Genomic DNA, 14,814 nt, shown 5'->3' with positions numbered 1-14,814 from the left:
GAATGGAACAAAATTCATTTTGAATTTATATCCGCCCCCCCTCCCAAGAATTCTTTTAAATACAATTTTATGGGAAATGCGTTATACTCCCCACACCACCCCAAACTCTCCTTTCTTCTTATGATGGAAGATGGCAACAGAATGGGGGTGGTTTTGCTCTGACCCTTTTATGATGGCCTGTGCTCCACACTTGGGTTTCTAGGAAAGAATAGAAGTGGATTGCCCGGCTTAAAAGTCACCTGTGTTTTACAAGTCTAATTAATAATTGCCCACAATTTTTAGGTGCTGTGCTATTTAAACAAACAACAACAATGTAATTCTTGCCTAATAGACACAATACGAAAAGCTTTTGTTTAGTTATCTGGGCGTTTTCCACAGCTTGCAAGCCAAGGCTTCTAAATGGGGCAAACCACGCAAGTCACCTCAGCCACATGAACACAGAGGCGTAGGTCCTGCACCATTAAGGAACTGTTTCCTACTCAGTTCTGCTCCCTCATGTCCATGTGTGTTTGTGTGTGTGTGTGCATCTCTCTCCTAGAATGAGAAGGAAGAAGTGACTGAGGACCCAGAAGGTGCTGGAAAGACAACAGAGGAAAGTCAGCCTGATGACGGTGAGTAGAGCCACCGTTTTTTGGTTAATGGGAATGATAGAGATAAGAATTCCCATCTCACTAGCCCTCACCAGATGTTTGCCAACACAAGTAGAGCTCAATGCATGGGGGGAAGCATCAGCTGCAAAAGGTGCAGCAAAGCCAAAATTTCCAGTCTTTCTAACTCACCTGAAAAAATAAACAAATGATGTGCTCGTGTCACTTTTTAAACATTTAAAAGTTGCCCTGTCAGTGCTGGTTCCATGGAAAATTCAATCCATATTGCATTGGGAGATGGGGTGGGGGAGATGCTTAGGACTGTTCTTCAATGTCATCTGTTGTGAATATTGCATGCATGCACTTAAAAGCCACTATAAAAAAATAAATAAATTACGTTTTGTGCCCCAAACAAAGCCCACGTTAGAAAAAGTACAGAATCGTAGCTCTAATGCTAACTTTTGCTTTGCGGGTGCCTAAAAATAGCCATGCCCAAATCCGGAATTTTAGAATTCTCAATTTCTCTGAGTAGCTCTCTGTTCTGCCACAGGGGAGGAAGAAAGTGGGGTGAGAGAAAACCAGAAGTCAGGTCCTAAATGTGTGCCTAGGCCATGGGTAGGCAAACTAAGGCCCGGGGGCTGGATCCGGCCCAATCGCCTTCTAAATCTAGCCCGCAGGTGGTCCAGGAATCAGTGTGTTTTTACATGAGTAGTATGTGCCCTTTTATTTAAAATGCATCTCTGGGTTATTTGTGGGGCATAGGAATTTGTTCATTCCCCCCCCCAAAAAAAATATAGTCCGGCCCCCCACAAGGGACAGTGGACCAGCCCCCTCCTAGAAAAGTTTTCTGACCCCTGGCCTAGGCATTTACACTCTGATGGGAACCAATGTCACTTTGGATTGGTGCCCCCCCCCCGAATCCTAGGTAGACTCCAATGCCTGTAGCATAGCCTTGCGTGGGAGAGAGGAGTTGTACATGGCAGATATAGAGAAAAGCCAATCCGTCTGGTACTAGTGCACACACTCCTTGAGAACTTGCAATGTCTGATATCCCACCTCTTGTTTTGTTTCAGTTTTCTCAGCACCAGCAGAGGGTGAGGGCACTACGTCGGAAGAAAAGAGCCCAGGGCAACAGGTGAATTATGCCTTCATCCACATGTCGTCAACATCCCTTCCTGCTACATTCTGCCACTTCCCTGCTATGTCCCTCCCACCCTGTGCCATTCCTTTTTGAAGCCCTAACCCAACCCAGAAAATGGAAAATAGCGAGATCCTTCTTCCTCCGCATTGTGCTAAAGCACATTTGGCAAGGCAGATGAAAAGCCGCTGCAGATATTGTATTGCATTTCCCTCACCTTGGCTGGGAAAGGTCTTGATTATTATTATTTTAAAAGTATTTTTAGCCTTTTCCAGTTTTGCGTATGCTAAAAAAGGCTAAAGTGCACCCACCCACCCACAACAGAACCTGTCTTGCAAGGCACCTAAGGGTGTGCTCTTTTCCTGCCTCTAGTGAAAAAAGGACAGGAATGATGTAACTGTTTGCTCCAGAATGGAGCCTGTTGTTTAAAATGGCACACAGCAATAGGGGCTGCCAACTGATCACAACCTTGTGAGCAGGTGCTACTTCTTAGAGCATGGAGAGAAGCAGGATTATACCTTCAGTTCATGCTGCTCTCCAAAGGTACAGGAGCAAAAAAAAAAAAGACTGGTTTATTAAAAATGTTGGCAGCCCTAGTCCCCCCCCCCCAAAAAAAATGCCCAAAGCCTGGGTTAAAATTTCCAAGCTCTGTTTTTCCTTATGGCTCTTTCTTCCTCCTATAGTCAACTCAAGGCTGTTCGCGAAAGGAGGTCTCGCCCATGTACTCATATGTCGCTCTCTACAAGTTTTTGCCTCAGGAGATCAACGATTTACCCCTGAAGTAAGTCTTCCCCCTTGGCCCATCTTGAGAACCCATTGATTCAGGAGCTGGTGATTATTCGGATCATGGGTCCCCTTGGCCAACGGAACTTGCTTGCTGGCCTTTGGAAACACACCCACAATTTGTGGAGACACACCCACAATTTGGGAATAACAGTAAGTACTTGCCAGTCTATTAACAGAGCAGTCCTAGGTGGGGTGGCGTCAAGGGAGAGGTGGAGCTGCAGAACCCTTGGCCCTCAGGTGTTTCTGAACTACAACTCCCATCACACCTGGCCATTGGCCAGGCCTGCTGGGACTGATGGGAGTTGTAGTTCTGCAATAACTGGAGGGTCAAAGGTTCCCCACGGCCTGCGCTATATGCCTCTGAAGCCCTATCCACCTGCGAGGGCAGAAGATGGAGGCGGTTTGGGTTTTGTTTACTTCCCCCACTACACCAGTTCCAGGCCCCTCTAGGAATCAGCAGATCTCTGTAGCTAGCGGACTGAAAGTGCCATTTTGTATCCATTTGCTGGGTCTGGATACAAAAACATATGGGAAATGCAAAAATGGCGAAACTTACCAGAAGAATAGGAAATCAAGAAACAAACTGTTTATAAAAGAATGGAAATGGTTTATTGAATATTTACAGACAAATTGTAAACAGATAAAAACACTGGCAGGATTATTGTAATAACCTGCAGCTACATAACAGTATATATTGAAAGAAGATAAATGAGTAAGTTAATTTGGATATGCAGAAGATATTAAAAATAAATTTAAGGAACCGTAGACTGAGGAGGAAGGAAGCCAGTTTTCAAAATGACTGTAAAATCAGTGAGAAATGTATAAATATTTTTTTTTTTAAGAAAGAAAAAGAAAATGCCATTTTGGAGACCCCCCCCCCCTTTTATTTGTTATATTTATTTATTCACCGCTCTTTTCATAAAGGTGAGCTCAATGTGACTTGCAGAAACCAACCTTAAAAAATAAGACTGAAAACAACGTACAATGCTCACCAATAATATGTGTACAAAAGCAGACTGAACACCTGACTTAAAAAAAGAGAGCAGAAAATTAAGATTTGGGGGGGGGGGGGAGAGAACTTTTGGTGGTGGCTTTTCTGCAGCTTGGCCAAAGAAGTCCCATGAACACCACTGGTATTTCTGTCTGCTGGTTGAGGCCAGCAGGAGGAAACCTACCACACATCAGTTGGTGCATTTGTTAGGATTGCCCTTTTAGGTGATGTGAGTGAAGTGCTTTGAGTGCTTAAGGGAAAGTCCTGTTTATAGGCTAAATATTATCATGGCAGTTGGTGAGGATGCCAGCTGCGGATGGGTGATGTATATTACCAGTAGCAGAGGTGGGTTTTAGGGTAGGGTGACCAGTTCTGCCACTCTGGGTGCCAAGCTTGGGGGCGCTGCAGGGTGTCGCAACTATGGATTGAGCAGAACGGAAGGTGAAAAGCAGTGGTGTGTGTGTGTGTGCTTAATTTTGGCCTTGCAGAGGGCACCACCGAAGTCCTCCCCTGCCCGTGGGCATCTTTTGGGCCCTAGGATGGCATTCCTTTAGCAGGGACCTTCTGTCATCTGCCGCCACCTCCCCACTCCCAAGCTGTCATTGAGCGCAATCATGACTTTCTCTGTCTCTCCTCAGGCCTGGAGATCGAATCATGCTGATGGATGATTCCAATGAGGACTGGTGGAAGGTGAGCATAACAGAAGCATCCCAGTTGTTTTCTCCAGTTTTACTGCGTAAACCACTCTGGGGCCTCTTGGGTGAAGAACCAGTGTGGTTTAGTGGTTAGGGCCCCGGACTACGACCTGGGAGACCAGGGTTCAAATTGCCACTCACCCATGAGGCCCAGACACTCTCTCTCAGCCTAGCCTACCTCATGGGGTTTCTAGAAGGATAAAACGGAGATGGGGAGAAGCCTTGAGCTCCTTGGAGGGAGGGAGAGGTATGAATGCAATAAATAATAAAAAAGCAGGATATAAATATTCTCTCCATAAATAAAGGACATCCCTGAGAGATAAAGGGAGAGGGCACAATGATTCGAACCTGTGCTTCCTATGTCCATTTGAAAAACCCCAAACCTATTCTTATCTATTTTGCTACCATGCCTTCTGCCCTTTTCTCCTTCAGGACCCCATTGATCACAGTTGCAAATGTGCACATCTTGCTCTGTAGGTTCTGCTTTTTGTGGGTTCCCCTGTCTCTACCCACAAGCCCACAGTGTCCTTAACACACCTCCCTCCCTCCAATTTTTTGTCTCTCTCTCTCACGCACTTTATAGGCCCTCAGGGAAAGGCCTTGGCCTCTGAGGCAGCCAGACACACATCAGGTTCCTTGTCCCTGTTGCTATAGCAACAAGGGCAGGTTTCAAGAGCATCCTTCTTCACACTTCCAGAGCCTCCAGGCTGCCCATAAAGAGTCAGAAGACGGAGCCTTGCCCTCTGCTGCCCTGTCCACTCCGACTCTGCTGCTTTTCCTGTGCTTCTTCAGAAAGCCCCAGTGGGATACTGTGGAAGTATCTAATTTTATCCATCTACTCTTGCTCTTTGATGCCACCTGAGGTTGGAAAGGCAAGAGTTCCTGCAGCATTGAGAGCAAGCCTCTCTGAGCATGTAGTCCAGGCATAGGCAAACTCGGCCCTCCAGATGTTTTGGGACTACAACTCCCATGATCCCTAGCTAACAGGACCAGTGGTCGGGGATGATGGGAATTGTAGTCCCAAAACATCTGGAGGGCCGAGTTTGCCTATGCATGATGTAGTATTTCTCTCAACCCCATAACCAGCCGACACATATCAGAAAAAAAGGTGAGCCTTTCATGGCTTGAAGGGCAGACTATTACACCTCTTTCCTGCTCCTCCTGAATTTTCTAAAAATGGTTTTATTAACCAAGTATCAATTATTACAAATGACCATTTTAAAAAAAGAAAGTGAAATGTAACTTAACTTTTTCTCTCAGAAATTGTCCATTGAGTAAGAGGGCAGAGAATTGCAAACAACAAACAAACCCACTGCTGAACCTTGCAAATTTCCACCCACCTGCTGAGAAACTCTGGCAGATCCCACAGCCTTGCCCAATTGGACCCCTACTGAGAACACCACTATCAATCTGCCTAAATCAAATAACATTGCAATGAGAGTTGAATGAGACCATTACAATGACAATTAAAAGGGGAGAGGAGCATTAAACTGACAAAATATTCTTTCATTCCCCGCCGAAGGCCTGGGGCAAAGAGGTTCTTCTTCAGCTGTAACTAAATTATGTATCGTGACTATGCAATATTGCTCCTTGGAAAGGAGGGAATTCATCAACCTGGGAGCCACCATAGAGAAGGCCCTCTCATGCTCTGCCACCTTCTGGAGCTCAGAGAGCAGGGATGCTGCTAACGGGACCTCCCTGGCTGATTTCAGCAACGAAGCAGATCTATACAGGAGGAGATTCTCCTCCAGATATTTGGGGCTCAATGCATTTAGGGAGTTGTATGTAAGCATAAGCTCTTTGAATTGGGTTCAGAAGCAAATTGGCAGGCAGTGCAGATCACATAGGAGTGGGGCAAAACGAGTCTGACCGGTGTTGCTGCAATCTGCACCCATTGCAATGGCCCCACTGTCTTTCAGGGCATCTCTATGTAGAATGCACTTCAGTAGCCCAACCAGAATTTGGATCACGGGTTCAAAGCTCGCTCTCTCTCTCTCTCTCTCTCTCTCTCTCTCTCTCTCTCTCTCTCTCTCTCGCTGTAATTAGTGAACCTGCTGGAGCTGCAAATAGGCTCTCTTAGCCACAAAGGCCAAATGGGCCTTTAGAGGCAATGCTGGGTGGTATGTATAGCTCACTTTTTTATTTTTTGTATCCTAGGGGAAGATGGGTGACCGCGTGGGTTTCTTTCCAGCCAATTTTGTGCAGCGGGTCCGGCCGGGTGAAACAGTCTGGAGATGCTGCAAGACTTTCTATGGAAGTAAGGAACAGGGGCAGCTCAGTGTTAAGGAGAATCAGGTAGGAGCAAACATCCTGTATGGGGTCTTCTTTGCCCATAAAGTATCTGTACGTTATAGATATCTAAAAATCCCCAGTGTCGTTTTTTCTTTTTTCTTTAAAAAGCAAGTTTCTAGTTCTTGTAGTTTTGAAGAAAACTCAAGGGCAGGGATGGCCAACAGGTAGATCGTGATCTACTGGTAGATTGCGGGGTGCCTGTGGTAGATCGCAGTAGATCTTGGGACCCCCTAAAAACAACTTTGATCTCACCCAAAAAGCTCAACAATTTTGACTTACTAAAAAAAAAGGTGATCAATCCAGTAGATCACCAGTTTTTTTTATAGTGGGAGTAGATCGCAGTCTCTTGGAAGTTGGACAATCCTGCTCTAGGGGGATCACACGTTTGCATCCTGCATTCTGCCTGGAGCTATTTGCGATGCCAAGCACATGACATTAGCTTGCCTCCAATGGGAGCTTTGCGGCCAATGTAAAGAGCGGTTTCAGAGGAGTGATATTGGTCAGAACTGCAGCAGGGCAGGAAGTGTTAAAGCCCCTCTCCCTGTATGCCACAGCTCCAGTCTTGATCAGGCTCCCCAGTGACTGCTATTTGCAGTTTTTTAAAACAAAACAAAAATCACATGTAAGCTTGCAGAATTTTGGCTTTCCAAGGCATAGCATCTCATACAAAATTAGCTACATATCTGCTAATGTGTTTTTTCCCTCAAAGCCTAGTTCATGTCACCAAATTGGCCTGTTTACATGGTCAGCTATGCCAGCCCCTTCCTTTCTTTTGCATACATGGGACTCAAACCCACGACCCTGAGATTATGAGTCTCATGCTCTGCCGGACTGAGCTATCAGATGGGCTATAGAGAGGGGTTGTAGAGAAAGATTGAGGGGTGTGCACTTTGACTCATATTACCGTATTTACTCGAATCTAATGCTCACCTTTTTTGGCCAATTACATTGCAATAATTAAGGTGCCCATTAGATTCGATGGCACATTGCATTCGCCAACAAATACTCTTTTTGGTTTCAAGGTTCTGAAAATTGAGGTGTGCATTAGATTTGATGGCGCATTAGACTTGAGTAAATACGGTGAGTTGCCTTTTGATTAACTGAGCAATGGTACTTGCTGTCTCGAGGACAGGGGTGGTGTCACTTTTCTCAGTCATTTGTCGCGTTGCATCTAACATTGCAGAAACCAAATATTGCAAAAGCAATATGAAATGCTATCAATTTTAAAACAGGAGAGATTGTAATGATTCCAGTCTGTGTGCCAGGAGTCAACTAACGTCACGGTTCTCTCCCATCGGGTACGTCTGGAGCACTCAATCTCTCTCGCGTCCGGATCTCTGCCAAATTGCCTGCCCTTGGAGGAGACACACCCCCAAGCAGTCCCTCTAGCATACAGGGCACGAGCACCTCTGAGAGTTGGTAGTTCTTAAGCGGGAAGAACCACCTGCACAAATGAAAGGTGAGGGACAACTGGCTTACTAGCGGTACACGTGAAAAGGATCTAGGGGTCTTAGTGAACCACAAGCTTAACATGAGTTAACAGTGTGATGTGGCAGCAAAAAAAAAAAAAGCTAACGCTCTTCTAGACTGCATCAATTACAGTCGTACTTTGGATCTTGAATGCCCTGGAACTTGGATGTTTTGGCTGCTGAGCGCCGCAAACCCAGAATCGACTGTTCCGGTTTGCAAACATTCTTTAGGAACCTGAATGTCCGACGGGGCTTCCGTGGTTTCTGATTGGCTGCAGGAAGCTCCTGCTGCCAATCAGAAGCAGCGGTTTGGTTTCCAAACGTTTTGGAAGTCGAACGGGCTTCCGGAATGGATTCCGTTCGACTTCCAAAGTATGACTGTATAATCATTCTTATTTGTTAAATATGTATATTGCCCTATACCCGCAGGTCTCAGGGAGGTTCACAACATAAAGCTGCAATATAGAAAGCACAAAATTCATAACAAAAACAGCCCAATAATCCCCCCTCCACTTTCTAGAGGACTAGCTCAATGTTTTTGCAAATGCGAAAGTTCAATCTAAAATGCCACATTTCTGTCACTTGAAGGCGAGCTAGATGTCTCAAGTGGAGTCTAGTATGGATCCTATGTACATTTCCCCCCCCCCTGACTATCAGTGCTCTCTTCTGAGTGTGAGCCATAAGAGGCACTTAGTCAGAGACTTAGTCAGAGCCCAGCAACAGGAAAAGAGTTTGCCTCCTTTGACAACTACAGCTCCTTAGAACATGGGTAGGCAAACTAAGGCCTGGGGGCTGGATCCAGCCCAATCACCTTCTAAATCCAGCCCACAGACGGTCTGGGAATCAGCATGTTTTTACATGAGTAGAATGTGTCCTTTTATTTAAAATGCATCCCTGGGTTATTTGTGGGGCATAGGAATTCGTTCATTTTTTTCTTCAAAATATAGTCCGGCCTACCACAAGGTCCGAGGGACAGTGGACCAGCCTCCTGCTGAAAAAGTTTGCTGACCTGTGCCTTAGAAGCAACCAGTCAGAAGGAGAGTTCCCTATTAAGCCCCCAAGAAGAAGAAAAATGAGGAGGACGAGTGTTCAGACCCTGAAGGAGGAGGCGAGGAGCTCCAGAGAGTCCCTTGCAGCTCCTCCTCCCAGAATTTGCTGGGTCTCATTCGTTTTGCTCCGAGTGTGAAGCCACCTGCTTCTTCCGCGTCTGAGATTTGCGTGCTTTGCTGTGCTTTGCCTGAGGTGTGTATTAAGATGCACCAGAAGATGCTGTCTGCTGGCACTTGGCCCACTGAGACCGGCAGGATGGCATATCAAGCAGGCGGATTGAGTGGCTTAGAGTAGATCATTAGCAGGTCCTTGTTAGTTCAAGAGGGATGGGGACTTGGAATGCACAGGAGTGTTCAACTCAAATGCTACAGTGATAACCACTGGCGGTGTTGACTCCTGTGCGGATTGTATACGTGATCAACCAAGAACATAGTCATCACAATAGATGCGACAAGGTCTCTCGAGTCACACCACCGGGGACAAAGGGGTGGGAGGAACCCCTTCTATGTCATAAAGGGCCGCTGTAGAAATATCAATTCTGTTTATTCCTATAAGGGAATATATGGATAGCGAATGCCTCAGCGTAATCGCTGGCAGGATACAATCAGTTCACCATGTTCAACGTGTATATGAAGTCAATGAAGTGGGAAATTGTGTCCTTGTTGTTATTCCTTTATCTGCACCGCTGCTGGATTATGCAAGGATTTTTATGGTGCTGAGGGATGAAATTGGAGGCTTGTTTCATTTGTAAGGGAGAGAATCACAGAATCTTAGAGTGGGAAGGGACGCCTAAGACCAGCCCCCTGCAATCTAAACTAAAGGAATCTAAACGAAAGCATCCATAACAGGTGACCATCCAACCTCTGCTTACAAACCTCCAAGGAAGGACAGTCCACCACCTCCTGAGGGAGTCCATTCCACTGTTGGAACAGATCATATCGTCAGAAAGTTGTTTGGTCAGAATCTCCTTTCTAATAACTTGGATCCGTTGAAATCTTCTGGCCTCCAGAGCAGAAGAAAACAAGCTTGCTCCATCTTCCATGTGACAGCCCATGAGATATTTGAAGATGGCTGTCAGTCTCCTGTTACCCAGCTCCTTCAACCATTCCTCATAAGGCTTGGTTTCCAGACCCTTGGTAATCTTGGTCGCCCTCCTCTCCACATGATCCAGATTGTCAATATCCCACTTAAATTGTGGTGCCCCAAACTGGACACAGTACTCCAGGTGTGGTCTGACGAAGGCCGGATAGAGTGGTACTATTACACCCCTTGATCTGGACACTAAGCTTTTGTTGATGAAGCCTAGAATAACATTAGCCTTCTTTTGCTGCTGCATCATCACACTGTTGACTCATGTTAAGCTTGTGGTTTACTAAGACCCCAGATCCTTTTCACACATACTGCTGTAAAACCGTGTGCTCCATCTTCTATTTGTGCAACTGTTTCTTCCTGCCTAAGGCATTTATCCTTATTGAAATTCATGTTGCTAGTTTGGGCCCAGTTCTCCAATCTGTTAAGGTCACCAAGAATCCTGATGCTGTCTTCTGCAGCATTAGCTACCCTGCAGAACCTTACTTGCCCCCTTTTCCCAGGATGTTGAAGAACCATTTGTTAGCACTCATTAGGTTTGGCCAGTCAGCCACCTAACAGTTGCCTTGTCCAGGCCACATTTTACCAGCTTTTCCACAAGAATATCAAGGGGGACTTTGTCTGTCATAACTCAGGGAGCTGAGTTTTCACAATGCGCACTCTCCGTATGTTGTAAGCCTTTTGCCTCCAGCTTTTCTTTGTAACCATTGAGACTAGAAACTTGCTTTCTTAAAGAAGAATACAATAAAAAACCCCCTGAGATTTTGAGGATGCCAGTTCCTGCACCACCTAATAAGAAGATGGCTGTCAGTCATCTGGCTGTCAGTCAAAGGACTGACTTTGTTGTTGTCCCGGCTGCATTCTGCATTATAAAATCTTGACCTGTTTGCTCACGTTTCGTTCCGTCATCTTCTGTTCCTCCCAGATCTGTGTTGGTGTGGGGAAGTCCAAGGAGAACGAAGGTTTCATCAAGGTGACGAGTGGCAAAAAGCGAGGGCTGGTGCCTGCCGACGCACTCACAGAAATTTGAAGGCCGGATGAGCACGCGAAGCAAGGCCGAAGAGTAAAACAGAGATGTCAGCAGCAGCAAGGCAGGGACAGCCCTGCCTTACTCTCCAGCCCATCCCAACCCTGAGCACCTGGCTAATCACTATTTCATGGAATCTTCTAGATGGACTGAGGATATGGCTTTGGTTTGGACAAGGGAAGAGGACTGGGGGGAGGGACTGGCTTGAGCGCCAGGACCTGCGGGATCTCTCGCTTGCCCCCAGCTGGGCTTGGACCATGTGCTCAAGCCCGCTTTTGCTTTCCACCACCCCTTTCGAAGGTCGTTTCAGGCAGCTCTTATGGGTGCTGAGTGTGAGGGAGATTTCCACCGCTGTAATTCACACCCCTTTTCTGCCCCCCCCCCACTTTGCCTCTGGGTCACACTTCCACGGCAACAGACGCTGGTTGACATCAGCTCGCCTGACCCAAAGGGGACTCTTTATATCTTGGCGTACCACTCCCTCCCGCTGCCCAAACCACTCCCTCATTCAGACATGCTCCCCGATAATTCTGTGTCGCATGCGCCCCCCCCATGTGAAAAGGCCTTCTCTGGGCAGGGAGAGGCCGCCTGAGTGTGTAGTCGTCCGTCTGTCCCTGTATCAGTTTTAAAACCTTCAGGGCTGTCTGTATATTTGTGTGTGTGTGTGTACATGTGTGTTGGGAGGTGGCTGTCACTCAGGATTGGGGCAGCCCCCCACCGAAAAAGAAAAAAGAGGCGGGACAATTCCACGCGGCTTCTCGTTTGTCGTGTACTCAAAGTCTTCCCCGCAGAGCCTGAGCCACAGTGAGCTCCTGGAAACCGATAGTTGCAGGCGGAGTGGGTGGGTGGGTGGGGTCCTTGATGTGAGGTGCTGCCTTCGTTCCTGGCTCCCCGGCTATTCCTTGAGCTCCATTTGCGCCCGCCCCCCCCCCAGCATGTGGTGGCCCACCTCCACTGCATGGCTGACAGCCGTGTGGACCATTTTCTCAGGGAACTTCCTCAGCTGGATGCATTTCTGACCTACACCGAGAATGTCGCGGCGTTGCTCATGTGAGGAGTTCAGAGACCCTGACCCATCCCATCTCCCCTCACTTTTCCAGCATGCTTCCAGCTATTTGTCCTTTGTAAATGTACTTTTGTATATATATGTAAAAAAAGAACAACAAAAGAAAGAAAGATAAGATGACTTCAGTCCCAGCCATTGGAGAGAGTTATCAGTACAGTCTCTTTGTCCAGCATCTGCAGTTTGACTCAGCTGGTATTTTTCCTCACTGGATGAAATGGTTATGAAGGGGGCACATCTGCCAGATCCCATGTTTCAGAGGCACAACATTTGCCTATGTCAATTTACCACATGTGCCCTGCCCTGTTAAGATGCATTGTGTGCTACTGAGCCATTCATGCTCAGGACACAATAGGCATAGAAGTCAGGGGTCCCTGATCTGCTAGCTGCATGCAAATAACCCAGTGCTTATGGTAAGTGCATGATGGGCATTGCATTTACAAAGAACATGGGCACAAGGAAGCACTTTCGTCTGTGGCCCACACCATGTATGAATCAGGCCTGGCTGAGAGTTTCACCTCTACCTTTTCTAAAATGGCCTGAGCCTGATGGGAGCATAGCAATAGGTATTTCTTTGCTTCCAGGAAACCGAAACGCCGCTCCTCATTCTGTTTGATCTAATCCATTAGCCTGGTCTATTGCATCCTCAATCTTCCCCATTTCAAAACTCATTCCAATCTGCAAAGTGGGAAATCAGGAACTGCGGTTGTAATCAGAATGCCGTTCTTAGTATTTCTGTAGCACTTTCAGAATGCAAAATGCTTTGAAATGGTCATACCTTGATTTGTCAGAAAGGAACCAGCATTGCAACCCATGGCAAAAGTGGTAGATGAGGCTGAGGCTTCCATGCTTAGGTCCAATACTCTAGCCAGTAGGATGGCACTGGCACCATTAAAAAGAGAGAGAGAGATCAGGGTATTTTTGCTGGTGCACTGTTTATGTTGTTACATGCTTCTAGCTTGGTGGTCCTCCAGCAGGAACAGTTCATCATTTCGTCCTCTTGACATTCATTCCCTGCCACATACGCGGGTGGCACTGTGGTCTAAACCACTGAGCCTCTTGGTCTTGCCAATCGGAAGGTCGGCAGTTCGAATCCCCATGATGGGGTGAGCTCCCGCTGCTCTGTCCCAGCTCCTGCCAACCTAGCAGTTCGAAAGCATGCCAGTGCAAGTAGATAAATAGTTACTGCTGTAGCAGGAACATAAAAGGTGTTTCTGTGCGCTCTGGCTTCCGTCAAGCTGTTCCATTGCGCCAGAAGCTGTCTAGTCATGCTGGCCACATGACCCAGAAAGCTGTCTTTGGACAAATGCCAGCTCCCTTGGCCTAAAGCGAGATGAGCGCCGCACCCCATAGTTGCCTTTGACTGGACTTAACCGTCCAGGGGTCCTTTACCATTTTACTTTACATACACCAAAACATTTCCCTTTCAGAAGTCCAATACGACTTTCAGACATGTGTTTGAAACCAGGGTACTCTGTGTGATGGGATTTCCCACTGTTCCTTTCAGGTATATGTAAAGTTGTTTTTTAATGGTAGTGGGTTTGCTCAGAGAACCTTTCCACCTGCATTTGAATTTCTGCACCATATCCTTTTTAAAGAGCTGCTGAGGAAAGAAGCCACAGTTTTGGCTTTGATTCATACATGCAATGCTCATTGCAGGATTTCTGCAACACCAAGCAATGGTTTGCAACTGTGCAGTGGCAGACATTGGGCTCTCAAATTTTAGCAGTGCTCTGTGCGATGCTAAAATTCCCATGCATGCCTCTCATTCTCCATTCGATGGTGAAGGCACCCAGTGCAGCTGAACCAGTCGCACTACCCTGAAACCTCCTTTGAAATGTGAATTAGCCGCCACAGATCAAAGTCCACAGACATAATTTCAGTATCGCCCTTCAGCAAAGTCAGTTCAATCACCAGGAGCCTAGCGAAATCAAACAATGTTTATACATGTCTGAACAAGCAAGCCTCTAATTTCGCATACTTTTTTACCATTGTGCTGTGATTGCTCGCAGGGCTAGAAAAAGAGAGCATGGGGTAAGAACCTTTTCAAATTCTGGTGGAATCTGCTCTGGAGCAGTAGGAGCACAGCAGGATTGAACTGATAATTCCAGGGCACTAAACCACAACCAGGGCGTCTTCCAGTGTAACATTTTCAGTGCACTGGCTCACTTATAGAAGTAGTCCCTTAAACACAGAAACAAGAATGTTGCATCAGTCTTATTTTCCATGTACCTTATTTGGCAGGTCTGTGGATACATTGCCCTGGTAATGTACAGTAAGCCCACAACTTGCGCACTTTAAACTTGTGTACATTCAGCTTTTTGCATTTTATATATATATATATATAGAGAGAGAGAGAGAGAGAGAGAGAGAGGGAGGGAGGGAGGGGTGGGCATCTGGGGGAGGGGAAATCTTTGGCAATTCCACCAGCCATTGCACCTAATGTGTTTTGAGTATATGCAATTTTGACTTGAGACACAATCCTTGGAATGTAAATTGTGGGATTACTGTATTGAGATTATTATTATTATTATTATTATTATTATTATTAGAATTTATATATCCGGGAGGTCTCAGGGCGATTCACAGAATAAAATCAAGATATAAAACCACAAAAGACATAATAA

General features: G+C 46.3%; 1 protein-coding gene across 2 annotated transcripts in view; it reads left to right on the top strand.

Moving 5' to 3' along the window:
• Window positions 1–12,362, top strand: part of STAC2 (SH3 and cysteine rich domain 2) — a 39,796-nt gene extending 27,434 nt beyond the window's left edge. For both annotated transcript variants that reach the window (XM_028703264.2, XM_077917275.1), the window contains exons 6-11: window positions 539–611; window positions 1,661–1,722; window positions 2,409–2,506; window positions 4,141–4,192; window positions 6,355–6,492; window positions 11,023–12,362. In XM_028703264.2, the coding sequence (XP_028559097.1) occupies window positions 539–611; window positions 1,661–1,722; window positions 2,409–2,506; window positions 4,141–4,192; window positions 6,355–6,492; window positions 11,023–11,127 (528 nt within the window). In that variant the 3' untranslated portion in view covers window positions 11,128–12,362. The remainder of the gene's footprint in view (window positions 1–538; window positions 612–1,660; window positions 1,723–2,408; window positions 2,507–4,140; window positions 4,193–6,354; window positions 6,493–11,022) is intronic.
• The last annotated feature ends 2,452 nt before the right edge of the window (window positions 12,363–14,814 follow it).

This window comes from Podarcis muralis, chromosome 13 (assembly GCF_964188315.1).
Source record: "Podarcis muralis chromosome 13, rPodMur119.hap1.1, whole genome shotgun sequence".
In the NCBI taxonomy this organism is placed as follows: domain Eukaryota; kingdom Metazoa; phylum Chordata; class Lepidosauria; order Squamata; family Lacertidae; genus Podarcis; species Podarcis muralis.
Note: the sequence above shows the minus strand (reverse complement) of the source record. Positions and strands in the feature narration are given on the sequence as shown.